The 21,765-nt window shown below is 35.8% G+C and overlaps 3 protein-coding genes across 3 annotated transcripts in view; all 3 read right to left on the reverse strand.

Moving 5' to 3' along the window:
* LOC106175659 (uncharacterized) overlaps positions 1-21,765 on the reverse strand; it is a 50,736-nt gene that overhangs the window by 9,867 nt on the left and 19,104 nt on the right. Inside the window, exons 8-9 of the mRNA XM_087018043.1 lie at positions 10,531-10,613; positions 2,784-3,006 (exon numbers count right to left, since the gene is read on the reverse strand). Of these exons, the coding sequence (XP_086874169.1) occupies positions 2,784-3,006; positions 10,531-10,613 (306 nt within the window). The remainder of the gene's footprint in view (positions 1-2,783; positions 3,007-10,530; positions 10,614-21,765) is intronic.
* On the reverse strand, positions 13,713-16,470 carry LOC147760915 (uncharacterized). Its single transcript, XM_087018054.1, has 2 exons — positions 14,059-16,470; positions 13,713-13,809 (listed from the first exon to the last, which is right to left on the reverse strand). Exon 1 carries the CDS (start codon positions 16,467-16,469, stop codon positions 14,961-14,963), a length of 1,509 nt encoding a protein of 502 aa, XP_086874180.1. The 5' UTR covers position 16,470; the 3' UTR covers positions 13,713-13,809; positions 14,059-14,960.
* LOC147760916 (uncharacterized) lies at positions 16,552-21,645 on the reverse strand. The gene is made up of 3 exons (XM_087017039.1): positions 21,296-21,645; positions 16,777-21,046; positions 16,552-16,615 (listed from the first exon to the last, which is right to left on the reverse strand). The coding sequence occupies exons 2-3, from the start codon at positions 20,946-20,948 to the stop codon at positions 16,552-16,554; spliced, it is 4,236 nt and encodes a 1,411-aa protein (XP_086873165.1). The 5' UTR covers positions 20,949-21,046; positions 21,296-21,645.

The raw sequence follows: 21,765 nt of genomic DNA on the forward strand, positions 1-21,765 counted from the left end.
TTAACTCATAATATTTTGACCTGTATAAATTTTTTTCAGTGTTTTAATTTTTTTTGTTTGCTTTCTATGTGCTGTGTATTTTTTGTGAGTGCATGGAAGTTTTATCATGTTTAATTAGATAATTCATTATTTATATTTGGACGCTTAAAGCAATAATAACTCTTCCTTTGAGATTCAAAATTCCGCAAGAAATTCATTGTAAACAACGCACGGAAATATATTACAGTATATTGCATTTTACCACTAAAACAGATGTTATTGTAGTACAACTAAAATCTGTGCTTGTCAATAGGGCTTTTGATGCCTTTCTTCCCGGTCGTCATTTCATCCGTTGCCAATTACGTTGGGGTGTCACGCAGATTCTCGCGTTCATTCGAGACAAAAAGAACATTTGGCGCCATGAGAAAACAGACGCACATGATGCAATCCGCAGGCGTTTTTGTACAGTGTGTCGGATAATGAACGAAAGCCCCAAAATTGCCGTTTACTCCAGGAAAATCCAATTTTTGGCCAAAAGAAGAGTTATTATGACTTTGATGTAATAGAGCTTTTATTACCTTCAAAAATTCATGTCATTAAGTCATAAATAATTAGTGGATTTATATTACAAAATTTAGATTTATAATACAAAACATGATCTTAAGTTGTTTTGATTTTTAAAATTGTGACAAGTTTTGAGAACAAAGAAGTTTTTTGGTATAAGATGTGTCATTGTGGAGGTGATTATCCCATTGTATGTATATGACCATACTTCACTTGTATCATATAGTCTTCTGAATATTTTAATAAAATAACTAATACCAGTACTTTCTGAAGAAGAAGTGAATGGTTGTTTGTTTTCTCTCTTCTGGCATGGTCGTTCAATATCATTCTCCATGTGTTAGATATATGAATACTTGATATTATCAAATATTAAGAAAAATATATCCTTTAAAGAGACAGGGGTACAGGCTTGATAAAACTAGAGGATCAGAGAGGCGATACCGCCTCCGAATATTGTACCACCAGGTGGAGCAAGCGATTCGTATAGACCCCCACATACACAAAATAAGGGACACAGCCACCAGTCTTGTGCTTGACAAGCTGTAAACATGCAATCAACAAGCATTTTCAAAATATGCAAAAAATATATATAACTAAAAATGGTACAATCAAATGTAAGTTCATCGTAAGGTAGGTGAAAGGTCATTTTCAAGGTCACAGTAAATTGCCAGTATATGACTTCCTATTCAAGTTAAATAGTAACTATGGACCTATTTCTGCCAGGTTTGGAGTTAAAAGAGAAAGAAATTAGCAGAGTTCAGTTCATGATAATAAGTAGATCAAAGGTCAATTTCAAGGTCACACTTAGATTGCCATTATATGACTTCCTATTCAAGTTCAATAGTAACTATGGACCTATCTCTGCCAGTTTTGGAGATAAAAGGGAACCAAAATTTGCAAAGTTCAATTCATGATAAAAAGTGGGTCAAAGGTCAATTTCAAGGTCACACTTAGATTGCCAGTACATGACTTCCTATTCAAGTTCAATAGTAACTATGGACCTATCTCTGCCAGTTTTAGAGATAAAAGGGAAGCAAAATTTGCAAAGTTCAGTTCATGGTGAAAAGTAGGTCAAAGGTCAATTTCAAGGTCACAGTAAGATTGCCAGTATATGACGTCCCATTCAAGTTCAATGGAAACTATGGACCTATCTCTGCCAGTTTTGGAGATATAAGGGACTAAATGGTATAATTTTGGTGTTACCATAATGTGCCATAAATTTCCTACAGAAAAGATTAATTTAAATAAAGAAAACATCATTTTGGTCAAAATTCCTAAAATAGGAGGTGCTCTGAAGTTCCAGAAGTTCAAATTTGATGAAATATATCATTTTTGACCACAAGTTGTCTGCTTTGCCAAGCCTTATGTATTATTGTTCCAGAGTTCAAAATTTATTATCCATTACTGTACTGCACATTTTGCTTTCACCACCAATATGTACTTTTTGAAACAGCGTAACTTGAAAACCGTATGGAATACAAAAAAATGGAGCCCACCCTCAGTGTTGGTCTTTACATGCTCTACAAAATGCAAAAAAAAATGGGTCTCTAGCATTAACGGTTCCCGAATTAGAGACAGTTTTCAGTTTCGGTACTTTATGGCCGCTACTCCCGTGAAAATGCACCGATTGACCCCAAATTCACGGAGATGAAAGATGACCTGAAGGGTAACACTTTTCAATAATATTATTGGTTAAGTCTGTGTGGTGTCTGAATAAGAGGGAAAAAAAAATTTTCTTAAAAAATTTTATTTTTTTGAAAACTTTGGCCCGTTTGACCTTGAAGTAAAGGTCAAAGGTCAAATCCAAGGGCATATTTGAAATCTACACATATGACTTTTGGAAAGCCGTCTGTAGAAATTTTTCCCATAACTCCTTCCGTAGGGTAGATAATTAGCATTTAATTTTGCCATTTTTAGACAAGGGTGCATTGCAATGAGTGCCACACCTAGACCCCAATACCGACAAAGCCCAAATTTTACGTGGAACGAGTTGAGATTATAGGTGACCTAAATCCTAGACGGTAAGGACCCCTGTACCCATCTCTTGGAGAAGCGGTAACGGTGACTTGGCGGCGGAGCCGCAGGAGGCGGCGGAACATACGCTGGTGGTACAATTATATAATGACTTTTTGACCTGGTTCTTAATTTTTTTTTTTTGGTCCTTCATTATCAGTAATGTATTAATTTGTATATTCTACACTACAAATTAATAAATAAACAAAGATGTTTTGTGAACAAACCTGTAGAAGTTGTAATGGTTTTTGCCCTTGAAAAGCCAGAATTGTCCTTTTTATTTACAAGCTTTATCAAGAAGGTCCAGTGTGTGCAGGCAGCAGTGTCAAAATCTTTGTACCTTGCATTGGCTGCAACAGTTTGTGTTACCACACCAGCATCAGTTCCATTCTTATACCTGATTTCAATCTCTCTTCCACCCCGGCATTTCCAATCTTGATCAGTTATTTTCTTAAAAAGCCAAATATTAAACATATCACATAAATTAAAATGTTAAAACAAGGCAGCAAAGCTGTCAAATGTACAGACAAAAAACAGAAAATAATGATGCAAAATAGGTCATTTTGCCAATTTTGATGCAATAATAAATAATGCTTATAATGGCACTGTTAGTCAACACTGAATTTTAATCATGCACAACAGGTAACATGGTCAATAACAGGAGCTGACCCAGAGATATTTTCTGACAGTATTCCAAAGTATCTTTGTTGATCCATCCTCTATTTTGATGATCTTCCAACAGAAAAAAAAATAAATATCAGTCATTATAAACTTAAAAATCCAACGTCTTCAGGAAGCTGACCCAGAAGATGGTCTCAATCCATCCCTTCAATAAGATTACAGTATCAGGACCATGAGAGACCAAAGTCACATGATGAAAGTCTCAATATTTGAACAAGGCAGCAAAGCTGTCAAATGTACAGACAAAGAACAGAAAATAAAGATGCAAATAAGTGAAAAATTAAATTTTCACAAAAAACTGTTAAATTGCCAGAAAAATTTACCAAACAGACTTCATTGCCTATTGAAGCTGTATGTTAGACCCATGTTTCTTTCCTGTAAGTTTGAGAACAGTAAGTGACATGATTTCCCTTAAATGGTCAGCATAGGAGCAGTGCCCAAAATAGGGGTTTCTTCAAATTTTGATGCAACATTACATAATGTTTAACAGCATAATGACAATCAAATGTTATTAATAAAATATTTGTAACATGGACATTCAGAAAATGTGACAAGCAAAAGTCTTCAAGATCATGGAACTTAAACATCACACCTTGAAAATGCCAATATGTGAAAAATCAAATTTTCACAAAAAAAAAAAAAAAAAAAAAAAAAATACCAAACAGACTGCATTGCCTACTGAAGCTGTATTTTAGTCCCATGTTTCTTTCCTGTAAGTTTGAGAACAGCAAGTGACATGATTTCTCTTCAATGGTCATCAAAGGAGCAGTGCCCTAAATAGGGGTTTCTTCAAATTTTGATGCAATATTACATAATGTTTAACAGCATAATGACCATCAATTTTTAATTATGAAATATTTGTATCACAGATATTCAGAAAATGTGACTAGCAAAGGTCTGCAGGCCCATGAAACTTCAAAGTCACATCTTGAAAATGCCAAAATGTAAACAATACAGCACTGTTCTGAAATGGGTTTATTTCCATTTTTAACACTTTTTCAACATAAAACAAAATAAACATTTTACTGCCATTTTTATCTGACCAACTAAGAAAATTGATGAGATAGAAAAAATATCAATAGAACAGTGTTAAATGTCCAATTTCCTCCATTCTGAGATTCTGAACATAGTTGATGATTGAATCTAACAAACTGCAATATGATATGATATGAGTTTATTTCCATTTTTGACACTTTATTACACAATACAGGATATCAAGTTTACCGTCATTTTTACATAATCAACTAACAATGTTGTAAAGATGCAGGAAATATCAAACAAACACTTTTACGTATCTTATTAGTTAAATAATGAGACTGTTAACATGCTTAAGAATTGAATCTGAGGAAATGTGAAAAAACAGCATAACTTCTAAAATAACGGCCAGATTATGCTGATTTTCCAACTCAACCTGCATTTTAGTAAGATTGACCACTCCTGTAAGTATAATGACAATTGGCCTATCTGTTTTTATGTACAGACACAGATGTGTCTGTACATATAGCCATCATCTGCGTCTGTCGTCGTCGCCGTCGTGCACTTTTACTGATAACACGATAAGTGGAAAACTGTTTTTCATTTCAGCTTGAAACTTACAGAATTGATGAATATTCATAATACGCAGGTCAAGTTCGAAAAAATCAGCATGATCGGGTGACTTGTAGGGAAGTTATGCTGTTTTTTCACTTTTTTCAGCATATATGCAGCACCGATAACACGATAAGTGGAAAACCATTTTACTTTTTGGGCTGAAACTTACAAAACTGATGAATATTCATAATCCGCAGGTCAAGTTCGAAAATCAGCATGATTGGGCCATTTTTAGGGGAGTTATGCTATTTTTTCACTTTTTTCAACATATATACAGCACTGATAACACAATATAAGAAAAACAGATAGGCCAATTGTCATTATACTTACAGGAGTGGTCAATCTTACTAAAACGCAGGTTGAGTTCCAAAATCAGCATAATCGGGCCAATATTTTAGAAGTTATGCTGTTTTTTCACATTTCCTCGGATTCAATTGTTAGGCATGTTAACAGTCTCATTATTGAACTAATAAGATACGTAAAAGTGTTTGTTTGACATTTCCTGCATCTTTATGACATTGTTAGTTGATTATGTAAAAATGATGGTAAACTTGATATCGTGTATTGTGTAATAAAGTGTCAAAAATGGAAATAAATTCATATCATTGCAGTTTATCAGATTCAATCATCTACTATCTTCAGAATCTCAGAATGGAGGAAATTGGACATTTAACACTGTTCTATTGATATTTTTCCCATCTCATCAATTTTCTTAGTTGGTCATATACAAATGGTAGTAAACTGTTTATTTTGTTTTATGTTAAAAAAGTGTTTTAAAAATGGAAGTAAACCCATTGCAGAACAGTGCTGTTATGTTTCAGCATATATGCAGCACCGATAACACGATAAGTGGAAAACCATTTTACCTTTTGCCTTGAAACTTACAGAACTGCTGAATATTCATAATACGCAGGTCAAGTTCGAAAATCAGCATGATCAGGTCATTTTTAGGGAAGTAATGCTGTTTTTCACTTTTTTCAGCATATATGCAACACTGATAACATAAGTGAAAAATCATTTTACCTTTTGGCTTGAAACTTGCAGAACTAATGAATATTCATATTACGCAGGTCAAGTTTGAAAATCAGCATGATCGGGTCATTTTCAGGGTAGTTATGCTGTTTTTTTACTTTTTTCAGCATATATGCAGCACCGATAACATGATAAGTGGAAAACCATTTTACCTTTTGCCTTGAAACTTACAGAACTGCTGAATATTCATAATACGCAGGTCAAGTTTGAAAATCAGCATGATCGGGTCATTTTTAGGGAAGTAATGCTGTTTTTCACTTTTATCAGCATATATGCAACACTGATAACATGATAAGTGGAAAACCATTTTACCTTTTGGCTTGAAACTTGCAGACAAATGTATATTTATAATACGCAGGTCAAGTTTGAAAATCAGCATGATCGGGTCATTTTTAGGGAAGTAATGCTGTTTTTTCACTTTTTTCAGCATGTATGCAACACCTATAACACATTTGTGCTATATGATGGTACTGTATGGATGGCAGTCTCTGAAATTGTCCCTTGGGTGATCACTAATTAAATTAAGGTCTATAAAGTAACTTGCCTACTCATTAATTTTCAATTGGCCATTAAATGAGATTACATAAAACACTTGTTGAGATTTCCCTGTAAAGTCCCATAGGTTTAGCTCTCTTAACTGTGTCACAAAATTAGGATTTGGTGATAATTATGCAGATAAATGGTGTTTAACATTGCAAATAAATTTACAACAAAAAAAAAAGAAAAAAAAATGTTTTATGCCAACATGCTATAGATGAATAACAGTGCTTAATTTTTCTCAAACTTGGTGGGGTTATTAATATCAAGTTAATACAGCTAGATTGAAAGTTTGAATAGCAGCTTTATTGGAAATTTTTACGTTTTATTTAAAATTTTTTTTTAAATTATTTTTCAAACACTAGCATCCTCAAGATGTGATTTTTAACTCCCATCCACCAGAAGTGCTGTGCATTCTCTGTATTTTTGTATATAATTGTTATTTCTTCAGATTTAATTCTTGGGCATGTTAACAGTCTCATTATGGAACTAATAAGATATGTAAAAGTGTTGTTTTGACATTTTCAGCTTCTTAACAATATTGTTAGTTGATTATATAAAAATGACGGTAAACCTGTTATTGTGCATTGTGTAATAAAGTATCATAAATGGAAAGGAACTCATCATTGCAGTTTGTCAGATTTAATCATTCACTATGTTCAGCATCTGCAAATGGAGCAAATTGGACATTGAAAATTGTTCTATTGATATTTTTCTTATGTCAACAATTTTCCTAGTTGAACATTTAAAAATGACAGTTTATTGATTATTTTGTTTTAAAAAAGGTGTTGAAAATGGAAAGAAAAGTACAGTTATCTCTTGTTTACAGTTTGGCATTTTGAAAGTGTGACTCTGAACTTCCATGGCCTTGAAGACCTTCCCAAATCACATTTTCTGAATATTCATGATATTTTTATTTTTTTTTTATAAAAAATTTGATGGTCATTATGCTGTTAAGTATTATGTTATATTGCATGAAAGTTGAAGAAAACCCTGTTTTGGACACTGCTGCCAGGATAGCGATTAAGGGAAAACCATGTTACTTATGATAATCAACCTTACTGAAAAGACTGAAGTGCAGCTTGTGTTGGAAAACCATTGTAATTGTTTTCTGTTTTGAATGCAATGCAGTAGTGTGCTATTTGGTGCAATAAATGTATATGGATAGTAGGCAGTTAATTCAGGGCTATAAAGTAATTTGCTTAATTAATTTTCAAGTTATTTCAGGGTTATAAAATAATTTGCTTAATTAATTTTCAAGTGGCCATTAAATGAGATTACATAAACACACATTGAGATTTCATTGTAAAGTCCCATAGGTTTAGCTCTCTTAACTGTGTCACATATTTAGGAATCGATTATTATTATGCAGGTAAATGTTATTCAATATTGAAAATTAGTTTACAAAAAAAAAAAAGATTTTGTGTAACGCTTACATTAATGCTAAAGATGAATAACAGTGCCTTATTATTCTCAAACTCAATAGGGTTATTCATATCATGTTAGTAATTGTACAGCTAGATTAAAAGTTTGAATAGCAGCTTTATTGGTATTTTTTGTTATGTTTTATTTTACATTTTCTTTTAATATTTTTTTCAAACACTAGCATCTTCAAGATGACACTTTCTACTGTCATCCACCAGAAGCACTGTGTATTTTGTTTTTCCACATTAGCAGTTGTGTTGGTTTTTATGTCTTTAAACATTGTGTAATATTATTTTATGCACTGTCATCATTTTTCACATATAGGGATTTTCATTATGTGAATTTGAACTCTCACATATGGTCCTGAAACTGTAATCTTATTGACCATGTTATTCTGTTGTATATATTTTTGAAATTTTTATCTTTTACCTACTGGCATTTTCAGTGTGGGACTTATAACTCCCAAGGGTATGTAACAGTTCACTTTTATTGATACTACCTGTTGTGCAATATTTGCAACTTGACTTTACAGTTAAAGGGATAATAACTGTTCTTTTTTGGCAAATGATTTTTTTTCTAAAAAGTTTTTTTTTGTTAAAATCTCTTAAGAAAGTATTACAAAGTATAGCCACCTATGGAGGTCACATGGTCTGATGCCAAGTTCAGATATCAGAATAATAGCTATGACTGCCCTTTTTGTGGTAAAACAAAATATATTATATTTCTGTGACTTGTTTACACTGTTTAAACTGAAGTTGGATGATTCATATAATGTTTATGCAGCTAGACTGAATGGCAGCTTTAGTGGAATATTTTTGTAATTTTTTCTTTAATTTTAAATTTTTCAAACTAGCATTTTCAAGAAGTGACTTATCACTCCCATCCACCAGGAGCCCTGTACTGTAACTTTGTAACACTTTCTGTATTTTTTTAACTTACAAGTATGATTATATATATATATATATATATATATATATATATATATATATATATATATATATATATATATATATTTTTTTTTTTTTAATTGAGTTTAAGCAATGAGTTTAAGAATTTTTCACTTTATCTCATTCTGGCATTTCCAAAGTTTAACTCTTATCAGCCTCAAGCCTTAGGGACTATTTCCAGACCCTATCACGCTAACTGTGGATCGATGTATCTCCAAGGGAATTCTCGCTAAATTGCAATCAATGTAAGTGGCTTAGCTGTCTGTCACGCCTACTGAAACTGGCATGCCAGAATCCTAAGCCGCTTAAACTGAAAGCAATTTAGTGAGAAACCCCTTGGAGTTGGATTGATCCTGTTAGATTGATCTAGGTATGGGAACTCAGTCTAATGCTTGTTACACATTTTACTTTCATCTTAATTCAATGTTATGCAGAATTAGAATTTGATGTTGGCTATGCAGTTACAGTAAGCATAATACATTAATGCAGCAAAATTGACAGTATCCTATTTTCTGCACTTTTTTTTTGTTTTTTGTCTGTACATTTGACAGCTTTGCTGCCTTGTTCTTATATAGTGTTATCAGTGTTGCATATATGTTGAAAAAAGTGAAAAAATAGCATAACTCCCCTAAAAATGGCTTGATCATGCTGATTTTCGAACTTGATCTGCAGATTATGAATCTTCATCAGTTTTGTAAGTTTGAAGCCAAAAAGTAAAGTGGTTTTCCACTTATCGTGTTATCGGTGCTGCATATATATGCTGAAAAAAGTAAAAAAAAACAAACAGCATAACTTCCCTACAAGTCACCCGATCATGTTGATTTTCGAACTTGACCTGCCTATTATAAATATTTATCAGTTCTATAAGTTTCAAGCCAAAAGCCAAAATGGTTTTCCAGTTATCGTGTTATCGGTGCTGTATATATGCTGAAAAAAGAGAAAAAAATAGCCTAAATTCACTAAAAATGACCCAAACAAGCTGATTTTCGAACTTGACCTGCGTATTATGAATATTCATCAGTTCTGTAAGTTTCAAGCCAAAAAGTAAAACGGTTTTCCACTTATCGTGTTATCGGTGCTTCATTTATGCTGAAAAAAGTGAAAAACAGCATAAATTCCCTATAAGTGACCCGATCATGCTGATTTTCGAACTTGACCTGCGTATTATAAATATTTATCAGTTCTGTAAGTTTCAAGCCAAAAGCCAAAACGGTTTTCCAGTTATCGTGTTATCGGTGTTGTATATATGCTGAAAAAAGAGAAAAAATAGCCTAAATTCACTAAAAATGTCCCAATCACGCTGATTTTCGAACTTGACCTGCGTATTATGAATATTCATCAGTTCTGTAAGTTTCAAGCCAAAAAGTAAAACGGTTTTCCACTAATCATGTTATCGGTGCTTCATTTATGCTGAAAAAAGTGAAAAAACAGCATAAATTCCCTATAAGTGACCCGATCATGCTGATTTTCGAACTTGACCTGCGTATTATGAATATTCATTAGTTCTGTAGGTTTCAAGCCAAAAAGTAAAACCGTTTTCCACTTATCGTGTTATCGGTGCTTCATTTATGCTGAAAAAAGTGAAAAACAGCATAAATTCCCTATAAGTGACCCGATCAGACATCTGTGTCTGTACATAAAAATGTTCATTTAGAAGGACCTTACGTCATAATTCACTTCTTCAGTTTACTTTCAAGATAACTGTATAACTGCATTTTCTGAACTAGGTTTTTCTCAATTTTCATTCTTGTATAAAACTCACATTCCAAGTAACCCTGATAACTCTTCTATTAGAATCTGAAACCTCCTGTATGTGGAACTGGCTGCTATTAGGTCTAGAAGGCTCTGGAAGTTATATGGGAAGGGAAATCATTTACAAAATCTGTTTACAACTAGAGGATCAGAGAGGCGATACCGCCTCCGAATATTGTACCACCAGCTGGAGCAAGCGCATTCGTATAGACCCCCACATACACAAAAAAGGAACACAGCCACCAGTCTTGTGCTTGACAAGCTGTGAAAATGCAATCAACAAGAATTTTCAAAATATGCAAAAAATGTATATATAACTAAAAATGGTACAATCAAAGTTGAAAAGTATGGACCTATCTCTGCCAGTTTTGGAGATAAAGGGGAAGCAAAATTTGCAAAGTTCAGTTCATGGTGAAAAGTAGGTCAAAGGTCAATTTTAAGGTCACTTTTAGATTGCCAGTATATGACTTCCTATTCAACTTCAATAGAGACTATGGACCTATCTCTGCCAGTTTTGGAGATAAAAGGGAAGCAAAATTTGCAGAGTTCAGTTCATGGTGAAAAGTAGGTCAAAGGTCAATTGTAAGGTCACATTTAGATTGCCAGTATATGCCTTCCTATTCAACTTCAATAGTAACTATGGACCTATCTCTGCCAGTTTTGGAGATATAAGGGACTAAATGGTATAATTTTGGAGTTACCATAATGTGCCATAAATTTCCTACAGAAAAAATCAATTAAAATAAAGAAAAGGTCATTTTGGTCAAAATTCTTGAAATGGGAGGTGCTCTGAAGTTCCAGATGTTCAAATTTGATGAAATAATGTCATTTTTGACCATAAGTTGTCTGCTTTGCCAAGCCTTATGTTTTATTTTTCCGGAGTTCAAAATTTATTACCCATTACCGTACTGCACATTTTGCTTTCACCACCAATATGTACTTTTTGATACAGCGTAACTTTGGAGATAAAAGGGAATCAAAATTTGCAAAGTTCAGTTCTTGGTGAAAAGTAGGTCAAAGGTCAATTTTAAGGTCACATTTAGATTGCCAGTATATGACTTCCTATTCGACTTCAATAGTAACTATGGACCTATCTCTGCCAGTTTTGGAGATAAAAGGGAATCAAAATTTGCAAAGTTCAGTTCATGGAGAAAAGTACGTCAAAGATCAATTTTAAGGTCACATGTAGATTGCCAGTATATGACTTCCTATTCAAGTTCAATAGTAACTATGGACCTATCTCTGCCAGTTTTGGAGATAAAAGGGAAGCTAAATTTGCATAGTTCAGTTCATGGTGAAAAGTAGGTCAAAGGTCAATTTTAAGGTCACATGTAGATTGCCAGTATATGACTTCCTATTCAAGTTCAATAGTAACTATGGACCTATCTCTGCCAGTTTTGGAGATAAAAGGGAAGCTAAATTTGCATAGTTCAGTTCATGGTGAAAAGTAGGTCAAAGGTCAATTTTAAGGTCACATGTAGATTGCCAGTATATGACTTCCTATTCAAGTTCAATAGTAACTATGGACCTATCTCTGCCAGTTTTGGAGATAAAAGGGAAGCAAAATTTGCAAAGTTCAGTTCATGGTGAAAAGTAGGTCAAAGGTCAATTTTAAGGTCACATTTAGATTGCCAATATATGACTTTCTACTCAAGTTCAATAGAAACTATGGACCTATCTCTGCCAGTTTTGGAGATAAAAGGGAAGCAAAATTTGAAAAGTTCAGTTCATGGTGAAAAGTAGGTCAAAGGTCAATTTTAAGGTCACATTTAGATTGCCAGTATATGACTTCCTATTCAAGTTCAATAGAAACTATGGACCTATCTCTGCCAGTTTTGGAGATAAAAGGGAAGCTAAATTTGCAAAGTTCAGTTCATGGTGAAAAGTAGGTCAAAGGTCAATTTTAAGGTCACATGTAGATTGCCAGTATATGACTTCCTATTCAAGTTCAATAGTAACTATGGACCTATCTCTGCCAGTTTTGGAGATAAAAGGGAAGCTAAATTTGCATAGTTCAATTCATGGTGAAAAGTAGGTCAAAGGTCAATTTTAAGGTCACATGTAGTTTGCCAGTATATGACTTCCTATTCAAGTTCAATAGTAACTATGGACCTATCTCTGCCAGTTTTGGAGATAAAAGGGAAGCTAATTTTGCAAAGTTCAGTTCATGGTGAAAAGTAGGTCAAAGGTCGATTTTAAGGTCACATTTAGATTGCCAGTATATGACTTCCTATTCAACTTCAATAGTAACTATGGACCTAACTCTGCCAGTTTTGGAGATATAAGGGACTAAATGGTATAATTTTGGTGTTACCATAATGTGCCATAAATTTCCTACAGAAAAAATTAATTAAAATAAAGAAAAGGTCATTTTGGTCAAAATTCTTGAAATGGGAGGTGCTCTGAAGCTCCAGATATTCAAATTTGATGAAATAATGTCATTTTTGACCACAAGTTGTCTGCTTTGCCAAGCCTTATGTTTTATTTTTCCGGAGTTCAAAATTTATTATCCATTACCGTACTGCACATTTTGCTTTCACCACCAATATGTACTTTTTGATAAAGCGTAACTCGAAAACCGTATGGAATACAAAAAAACCGAGACCACCCTCAGTGTTGGGCTTTACATGCTCTACAAAATGCAAAAGAGAATGGGTCTCTAGCATTAACGGTTCCCGAATTAGAGACAGTTTTCAGTTTTGGCATCTTATGGCCGCTACTCCCATGAAAATGCACCGATTGACCCCAAATTCATGGAGATGAAAGATGACCTGAAGGGTAACACTTTCCAATAATATTATTGGTTAAGTCTGTGTGGTGTCTGAATAACAGGGAAAAAAAAATTTTTTTCGTAAAAAATTTTATTTTTTTGAAAATTTTGGCCTGTTTGACCTTGAAGTAAAGGTCAAAGGTCAAATCCAAGGGCATATTTGAAATCTACACATATGACTTTTGGAAAGCCGTCTGTAGAAATTTTTCCCATAACCCCTTCCGTAGGGTAGATAATTAGCATTTAATTTTGCCATTTTTGGACAAGGGTGCATTGCAATGAGTGCCACACCCAGACCCCAATACCGACAAAGCCCAAATTTTACATGGAACGAGTTGAGATTATAGGTGACCTAAATCCAAGAGATGGGTACGAGGGCCCTTACGGTCTAGGAGGAGAAGTGGTTATAACGGAGGCTCATATTGCAGTTGTATTCTTTTTATTCTTCCGTAAATACAAGTCATGATCTCCATTAGTTTAACAGTGAAAACGTTGATGTCTATACCCTTTACTGTAATCCTGTAATAATAAACAAATATAGTACTTAGACTTCGTTCGTTATTATTTTACCTTTCGTTGCGTTACAATCTAAGTATACTCATTAACTTGTTATACAGTTTTTCTAATAAGGGCTTTCGCTTACACGCTTTCGCTTACACACTTAAGTTATAAGACTTACTTCTAGGTTTGGACATTATTGTTACTTTTGAATTTTAAATTATTAGCCTTTAACTATTGTTATATAATAAAAAAGATAGAATAAATTACCTTGACTTAAGAAATATCTGTTAAATGTGAAGCGCTCTTTTGCATGAAACCACATGGTTTCGGACATCTTATAACAAGAAATAGTACCGGAAGAACAAAAATGACTGCGTTTTAACAATGTAAAAAATATGTATATATTTAACTGCAAAAATGTAAATAATGAAAACCAAAAGACAATAATAATTTAAAGAAACACAATCACAAAGTGTAAAAGATAAGTTAAGTAAGCTATCTTCGTGCAGAACTTATTTTCCCGCGTAGTAAAATAAACGCAAACAAAAAATGCATACTTCCGTCGCAATCTTGTGAGAGCATCTATCGCAATCACTAACTAACATTACTGGCTGCAGTTACACACCCCCCCAAAATCTATCTAAGATTTTTAACAACATTAAGAGTGCATTAAATTAAATATAATACAAAAAAAAAAAATCATTTCCAATGTAAAACTGGATCCAAAGATCAAGGAGTAAATGATAAACACAAAATAAACACTATTTGCTATCAATACATTAACCGCTGCATGTAAAGGTTATATGTTCTACCTTAATTTCCTTTATAACTTGTTGCTTAAGGTAAATCCACATGTCACCTTAATATAGTACACTAACATACTTTCTTACACCCATAACTCACCGTTCACGCCCTAGACCTATTGTGAAACTAGCTTTGTCTATTTTCCAAGTCACCGTGAAGACTGAGAACTAAAAATGAAATGACATTTTTTAAAGGATTCATGATCCAAGTTACCAACTCAAACAGTGGGAATGAATCCAAAAAATTTATATCCTACCTTAAACAATAAAACTCACAACATCAACATTCAAACTTAACTACAAGTTTTAAACGGTTAGTCATTGAGCAACTCACTCACTTACAGTCCTAATTACATTCAGAGAGTACTAACAACTTTCAATCAAAAGCACTAACTTCTGAATTGGTCTTTCTAAAATAACTGGCTTGGTTTCACGTTTTCCCAGTGAATTTAAGTCATCAGTTCCTACACAAATCTTGGCCTTGCGCACTAATTTATCCTTGCTGGGAATACATTCAACCACTCTGCCTAGTGGCCAACTGTTTCGCGATACATTAGGTTCCACAACAAGAACGATATCTCCCACTGTGATATTTCTCTTACATCTTGTCCAGCACTGTCTCTTGTTAAGATTCTGAAGATACTCTTTCCTCCATCTGCTCCAGAACTGTTGTGTGAGAAACTGAACTCTTCTCCATCTTTTCCTGAGATACATGTCCTGAGAAACAAAATTTCCTGGGGGTGGTAGTGGCACACTGGATTTCATTGTAAGAATGTGATTAGGTGTCAGGGGCTCTGCACACTCAGGATCATTGATATTGGCTATTGATAGAGGACGGCTGTTTACGATTGCCATTGCTTCATAAAACAGTGTGCGTAAAGATGAATCATCCAATCTACCTGGGCAGAGATTAATCACTCCTGCTAATACATTCCTTATAGTACGAATCTGTCGCTCCCATACTCCACCAACATGACTAGAATGAGGTGCATTCATAAGAAAATCACAATCTTGATTGGCTAGGTAACAAGCTACCTTCTGAGCATCCATTTCCTTTAATGCAGCTGTGAATTCATTCTTTGCACCTACAAAATTGCTCCCTTGATCTGATCTGATCTGGCGAACTTTTCCTCTAATAGAAATGAAACATCTAAGAGCATTTATAAACGCATCTGATGACATGTCGTCCAGCATTTCAACATGCACTGCTCTAGAACATAAACAGGTAAATAACAGACCATAGCGTTTGAACTCCTTCCTATTCTGTTTCACAATGAAAGGACCAAAGCAATCCATGGCACTATATTCAAATGGACATGATGCTTCCACACGATCAGAAGGCAAATCTGCCATTTTCTGCTCTTCCACTGGTTTTCTCATTTTCCTGCATGTAACACATCTGTGAATAATTTCAGATGTCAACTTCCCTCCAGCAAGGATCCAAAATCCATTGGCTCTGACTTCATTTAGAGTCATACCACGGCCCATATGACCAATGCGTTTATGAAAATGAGATACAATCAATTTTGAAACATAGCTATCCTTGGGTAATATTACTGGATGCTGAACAGAAAAGGCAAAACTTGATTGTCCTAGCCTTCCTCCCACACAAATTACTCCTTTATTGTCTTTAAAGGGGTTCAATGTTGAACTAGGAGGTTTTTCCTCGAACTTCTGTTCTTGAGCTAATTTTATCAAGAATGTGGCTGTTTCTTGCCTTTCCTCTTCTGTAGTGAGACTTGCATTTTTGATACCTCTTGCTCTTCTTTTGAGCCTTGCAATTGCTCTGACTGCTCTAGACCAATCTGAAAATTTCTCGAGTCTTTCTATCATGGATTTCTTTTCTACTGTCTGTGTACTCCTTACAGAAGACATTTTGATCTCTAGGTCCATTTCTGGTAACTGTACATCATTGTGGGGCATGTCAGCCATCTCTAAATCAGGATTCCAAAGAAATCTAGGTCCTGTAAACCAGGTGGAGTCTCTCAACTTCTCCACTGACAAACCTCTTGATGCGTGATCTGCAGGGTTGTCTTCACTTCTTACATAGTGCCATTGCTGTGGGGAAGTTGCTTCTTTGATCAGCTCTACTCTGTTGGCTACATATATTTTAAATCTGCGTGTGTCATTGTTTATGTAACCTAGCACAATCCTTGAATCTGTCCAAAAATAATGACGGTACTTCTCTGTCATCTCAGATTCAAGAACTTTGCTCATTTTGAGAGAGACTACTGCAGCATTGAGCTCCAATCTTGGTAGGGTGATAACCTTCAATGGAGTTACTCTGGCCTTTGACATGACAAGAGAACAATGTACTTCGTTTTTCTCGTTCACAAGTCGTATATAAGAACATTGTCCATATCCAGATAAACTCGCATCAGAGAAATGATGAAGTTTTCTTCGCGTTACTGTTCCAAAGTTCTTTGGTATAAAACACCGGGCCACCTTGATATTTTGAATATCCTTCAATTCTTCAGACCATTTTTCCCACTGTGGCATAAGATCATTGGAAAGCCCTTCATCCCATGCAGAATTCTCTTTACACATTTGTTGCAATATCTGCTTCCCAATAAGAATAAATGGGGATAGAAAGCCTTGAGGATCATACACGGATGCCACTGTAGATAGCACTCCCCTGCGTGTTTTTGCCTTGACTTCACTGGTAAAAGCTCTGTACTGAAAAACATCATCTTCTACATTCCACTGTAATCCCAATGCAGTGGAAACTGGCAATCTGTCTTTATTCAAATCCACACCATTCACCTCTGTAGCACGCTCAGACTCTGGGACCGTTTCTAATACCTCCCTGCTATTGGACAAGAACTTGTGCAATCGTATGCCTCCACTGGCACACAATTTCCTTGCCTGATCGATAATCTGAATGGCGGTATCTGCGTCATCAGAGCTGGTCAAACCATCATCAACATAGAAGTTATGCTTAATAAATTCTGCTGCCAATGGGTATTCATTCTCATAACTTTTAGCAAGATATTTCAAACCAAAATTGGCACAACCAGGCGATGAAGTAGCCCCAAAAAGATGTACTTTCATCCTGAATACCGTTGGCTCCTTGGTAATGTCACCATTTGTCCACCACAGAAATCGCAGGTAATTTCTGTCGTTATCTTGCACTAGGAATTGATGAAACATTTTTTCAATATCACATGCTACTGCCACTGGGTGTTCTCTAAATCTAATCAAAACTCCTAGAAGGCTACTTGTTAAGTCGGGACCACTTAGCAAATGTTGATTAAGTGAGGTTTGTTTGTAAGTTGCAGAACAATCAAATACCACACGAAGTTTTCCTTTCTGTGGATGATAAACTCCATGATGTGGCAAGTACCATACTTCTCCTTTAATGGTATCATCTGGAGCTTCTTCAGCCTCACCTCGGTCTATAATACCTTGCACCATGTTCATGTACGATTCACGATAACTTGGATCTCGCTCAAACTTGCGTCTCAGATGATCAAGGCGTTGGAGTGCCTGGGACTTGTTATCAGGGAGAGCTGGTCGTCTTCTGAATGGCAATGGCATCTGAATGTGACCATTATCCAACTGCTGTATATTGGTTTCTTGTACTCTCAAAAACTGCAAATCTTCTTGAGACATCTCAACTTCGGTCTTGTCGTGAACAAAATCCTTTTCTAAGGCATTAATAACGTCTCTTGGCATACAAGGAAACACCTCCTTTGTCGTCACACGGTGACAAACTGAAGCTAAGTTATCTCTTGAAGAGCAGCCAACAATACTCCACCCAAGTATAGTCTGCACTGCATATGGCTCACTATTTCCACCAACTAGGGTATCTCTGGGTAGCAGTGCTCGTGGACAATTAAAACCTATGAGTAAACCCACATCACAAGTCTGTAGGGGAGGAATCTTGTTCAAAAGAGGCTTTAGATGTTGCCAGTCTGATACAGTTTTTCTCGTAGGAATTTGTGTTCTGTCAGCTGGTATAAACTCCCTAGTGAATGCTTGATCAATCTCCAATGTCTCAGTAGACTTGAATCCTCTTACTCGCAATCTTCTGATTTTCTTGCTGTCTATGAGGGACTTTTGACTTGACATTGTTGATAAACTAAGTGTGGCATGCTCTGTTTCAGCATTTAAAGCAGCAGCCGTATCTTCTAATAAAAATGTAGTGTCACTCTGTGTATCCAAAAGTGCGTAGGTCAACACCTCATGTTCTGGATTTTCCTGTGTAGACACCCAAACAGGCACTATCATGGTGGTGCTACTCTGACGGTGATGCTGATTGACTTTGAGAGAATTTACACTTTGAGTTTCTCTGCTGGTAGGTGGCTGCCTTTCTTCGTGCATGCAGGTTGGATGCTTGCCCTTACAGGTACCACATACATGTTTTCTTCTGCAGTCACTGTTTCTGTGTCCCTGTCCTAAACATCCAAAGCACAAATTCTTTTTCACCACAAACTCCCTTTTCTTGGATATCGTTAAAGCGCCAAAGTCATGACATCTAGAGATATAATGACCTTCTTTCTCACAATATGTGCACAATTTTTTCTCTGCTACACCAGCATTAACATTTAGAGCTCTGACCGTATCATGCACCTTGTTCACCAATGGAGAGGTAATGGGATTGCAAGCCACTTCTGATTCTTCTGACAGGAAAGCACAAAAGTCACGAAAGGAGGGGTAGCCTTCAGTCTTCATAGACCTTGTCACTTGACGATTCCATCTGTGTGATACAAACTGTGGCAGCTTGTTAACCATTTTCCTGTTTTCACTATAATCGTTCAAAACTGTGAGTCCCTTGACGTGCGGCATGGCATCACATACAGCATTCAGAAAGTCTGAGTAGTCTCTGAGTGCATTTCCATCTTTTTCTGGAATCTTTGGCCATTTATCTAGCTTTTCTCTGAAAGACTTCTGTATCAGGAACTCATCTCCAAACCTTTCGTTCAGCTTTCTCCAGGCATCATCAAATGCTGCTTCATCTGTTCTTAAGAAAGCTCCCTGAATCATTTTAGCAGCAGGCCCTGCTGTATACTTCCTAAGAAAAAAGAGTTTCTCAGTAGCATTGAGGGCTTTTCTTCCAATTAAGACAGAGAAGGAGTTCTTCCATTCAGGAAACAGCAATGGATTACCTGCAAATACCTTTGGTTCTGGAACAGGTAGGCGTCCTAAAGACAAACTCTGTTGAAGAGCTTCTGTTAAACCATCGAGGGAAACTGCTGGCGTGTGATCAGTTGTGGCCATAGGCGTAGAGACTGCATGCATGTGTGCAGTTGTAGCTATGGGCACGGAAACATCAGGTGCAGACAGGGAAACTGAGGGTACACGCACAGCTGCAGTCACAGGTAGGGAAGCAGCTGGAGTATAGACAGATGCAGTCGCAGGCACGGACATCACATGTGCATGAACAGCTGTAGTCGCTGACACGGGAACCTCTGATGTATAAACAGCTGTAGTCGCTGACAGGGGAACCTCTGGTGGTAAGACAGTTGTAGTCACAGGCACAGAAACCTCGGGTGTATAAACAGCTGTAGTCACAGGCAGGGAAACTGAGGGCAGGCGCACAGCTGCAGTCACAGGCACGGGAACCTCAGGTGTTGTGGCAGCTGCAGACACAGGCACTGAAACCTCAGGCGTGTAAACAGCTGTAGTCACAGGCAGGGAAGCAGAGGGCACGTGTACAGCTGCAGTTGCAGGCAGGGAAACATCTGTTGTGTATGCTTCTGTGGTCACTGGCAGGGAAACTGAGGGCACGTGTATCTTGTCAAACTCATTTAAAGCATCAACTTTAGCCTGAGATACACGTAAACTAGTCTGTATTTCTAAATCCTCCTCTTTAAATTTCAATTCTAACCTTGCTCGCTCCAATTCCTGCTTGACTTTCATGGCTGATGCACGAATGCTCAACTCGGCTTGTTTCTGTGCTTCTTCCAATTTCAGAAGACTTGACCTTGAGGAGCCACGAGAACTGGTGCTTGATCTGGTACTGACTGATTTAGAGTCTTCAGTGTGCTCAGTGACTGATGATAATTTCTGCTCCATAATTCTCTTGAATTCCAATAATATTTTTCTGCGAGGCTCATCAATAACTGACGTGTCAGAATGGCTTTGTAATTTCAACAAATTATCTTCAATTTCAAAATATTGGTCACAATTCTGCAACCATTCTGCATATTCTTCTCTGAGTAGTGTACTGCTACCACCTTCTTTAATTATGGCATTGCACCGTTCCATAATTTTTGACAGTTCTCCAAAGAGTCGCTTACATCTTTTACCTTGTATCTCAACAGAATATTCCTTTCCCTTTTCTGTCATCGTTACAGTTCTTTTCTTCGTTAGGGAATTGGTTGACTCGTTTTCACTATAACGGAGGCTCATATTGCAGTTGTATTCTTTTTATTCTTCCGTAAATACAAGTCATGATCTCCATTAGTTTAACAGTGAAAACGTTGATGTCTATACCCTTTACTGTAATCCTGTAATAATAAACAAATATAGTACTTAGACTTCGTTCGTTATTATTTTACCTTTCGTTGCGTTACAATCTAAGTATACTCATTAACTTGTTATACAGTTTTTCTAATAAGGGCTTTCGCTTACACGCTTTCGCTTACACACTTAAGTTATAAGACTTACTTCTAGGTTTGGACATTATTGTTACTTTTGAATTTTAAATTATTAGCCTTTAACTATTGTTATATAATAAAAAAGATAGAATAAATTACCTTGACTTAAGAAATATCTGTTAAATGTGAAGCGCTCTTTTGCATGAAACCACATGGTTTCGGACATCTTATAACAAGAAATAGTACCGGAAGAACAAAAATGACTGCGTTTTAACAATGTAAAAAATATGTATATATTTAACTGCAAAAATGTAAATAATGAAAACCAAAAGACAATAATAATTTAAAGAAACACAATCACAAAGTGTAAAAGATAAGTTAAGTAAGCTATCTTCGTGCAGAACTTATTTTCCCGCGTAGTAAAATAAACGCAAACAAAAAATGCATACTTCCGTCGCAATCTTGTGAGAGCATCTATCGCAATCACTAACTAACATTACTGGCTGCAGTTACAGTGGTAACGGTAGCCGTCCGGCGGAGCCGGCAGAACGATCTGGACGGGACCGAAACCATGTGTACCGCCAGCGCTAACGCTGGTGGTACAATTAAGTTTAAAGGGATAATAACTC

Source organism: Lingula anatina, chromosome 7, assembly GCF_051362555.1.
Source record: "Lingula anatina isolate TDL-2025a chromosome 7, LinAna3.0, whole genome shotgun sequence".
Classification (NCBI taxonomy): Eukaryota; Metazoa; Brachiopoda; class Lingulata; order Lingulida; family Lingulidae; genus Lingula; species Lingula anatina.

What these genes read in the sequence shown, in the direction of transcription:
- LOC147760915 (XM_087018054.1), bottom strand. Translation starts at nt 16,469, where the DNA reads ATGTCTTCTGTAAGGAGTACACAGACAGTAGAAAAGAAATCCATGATA.
- LOC147760916 (XM_087017039.1), bottom strand. Translation starts at nt 20,948, where the DNA reads ATGAGCCTCCGTTATAGTGAAAACGAGTCAACCAATTCCCTAACGAAG. An exon ending in GAATCTGAGATGACAGAGAA is followed by an intron (nt 16,616 to 16,776) that starts GTACCGTCATTA and finishes ACAACCCTGCAG; the next exon opens with ATCACGCATCAAGAGGTTTG.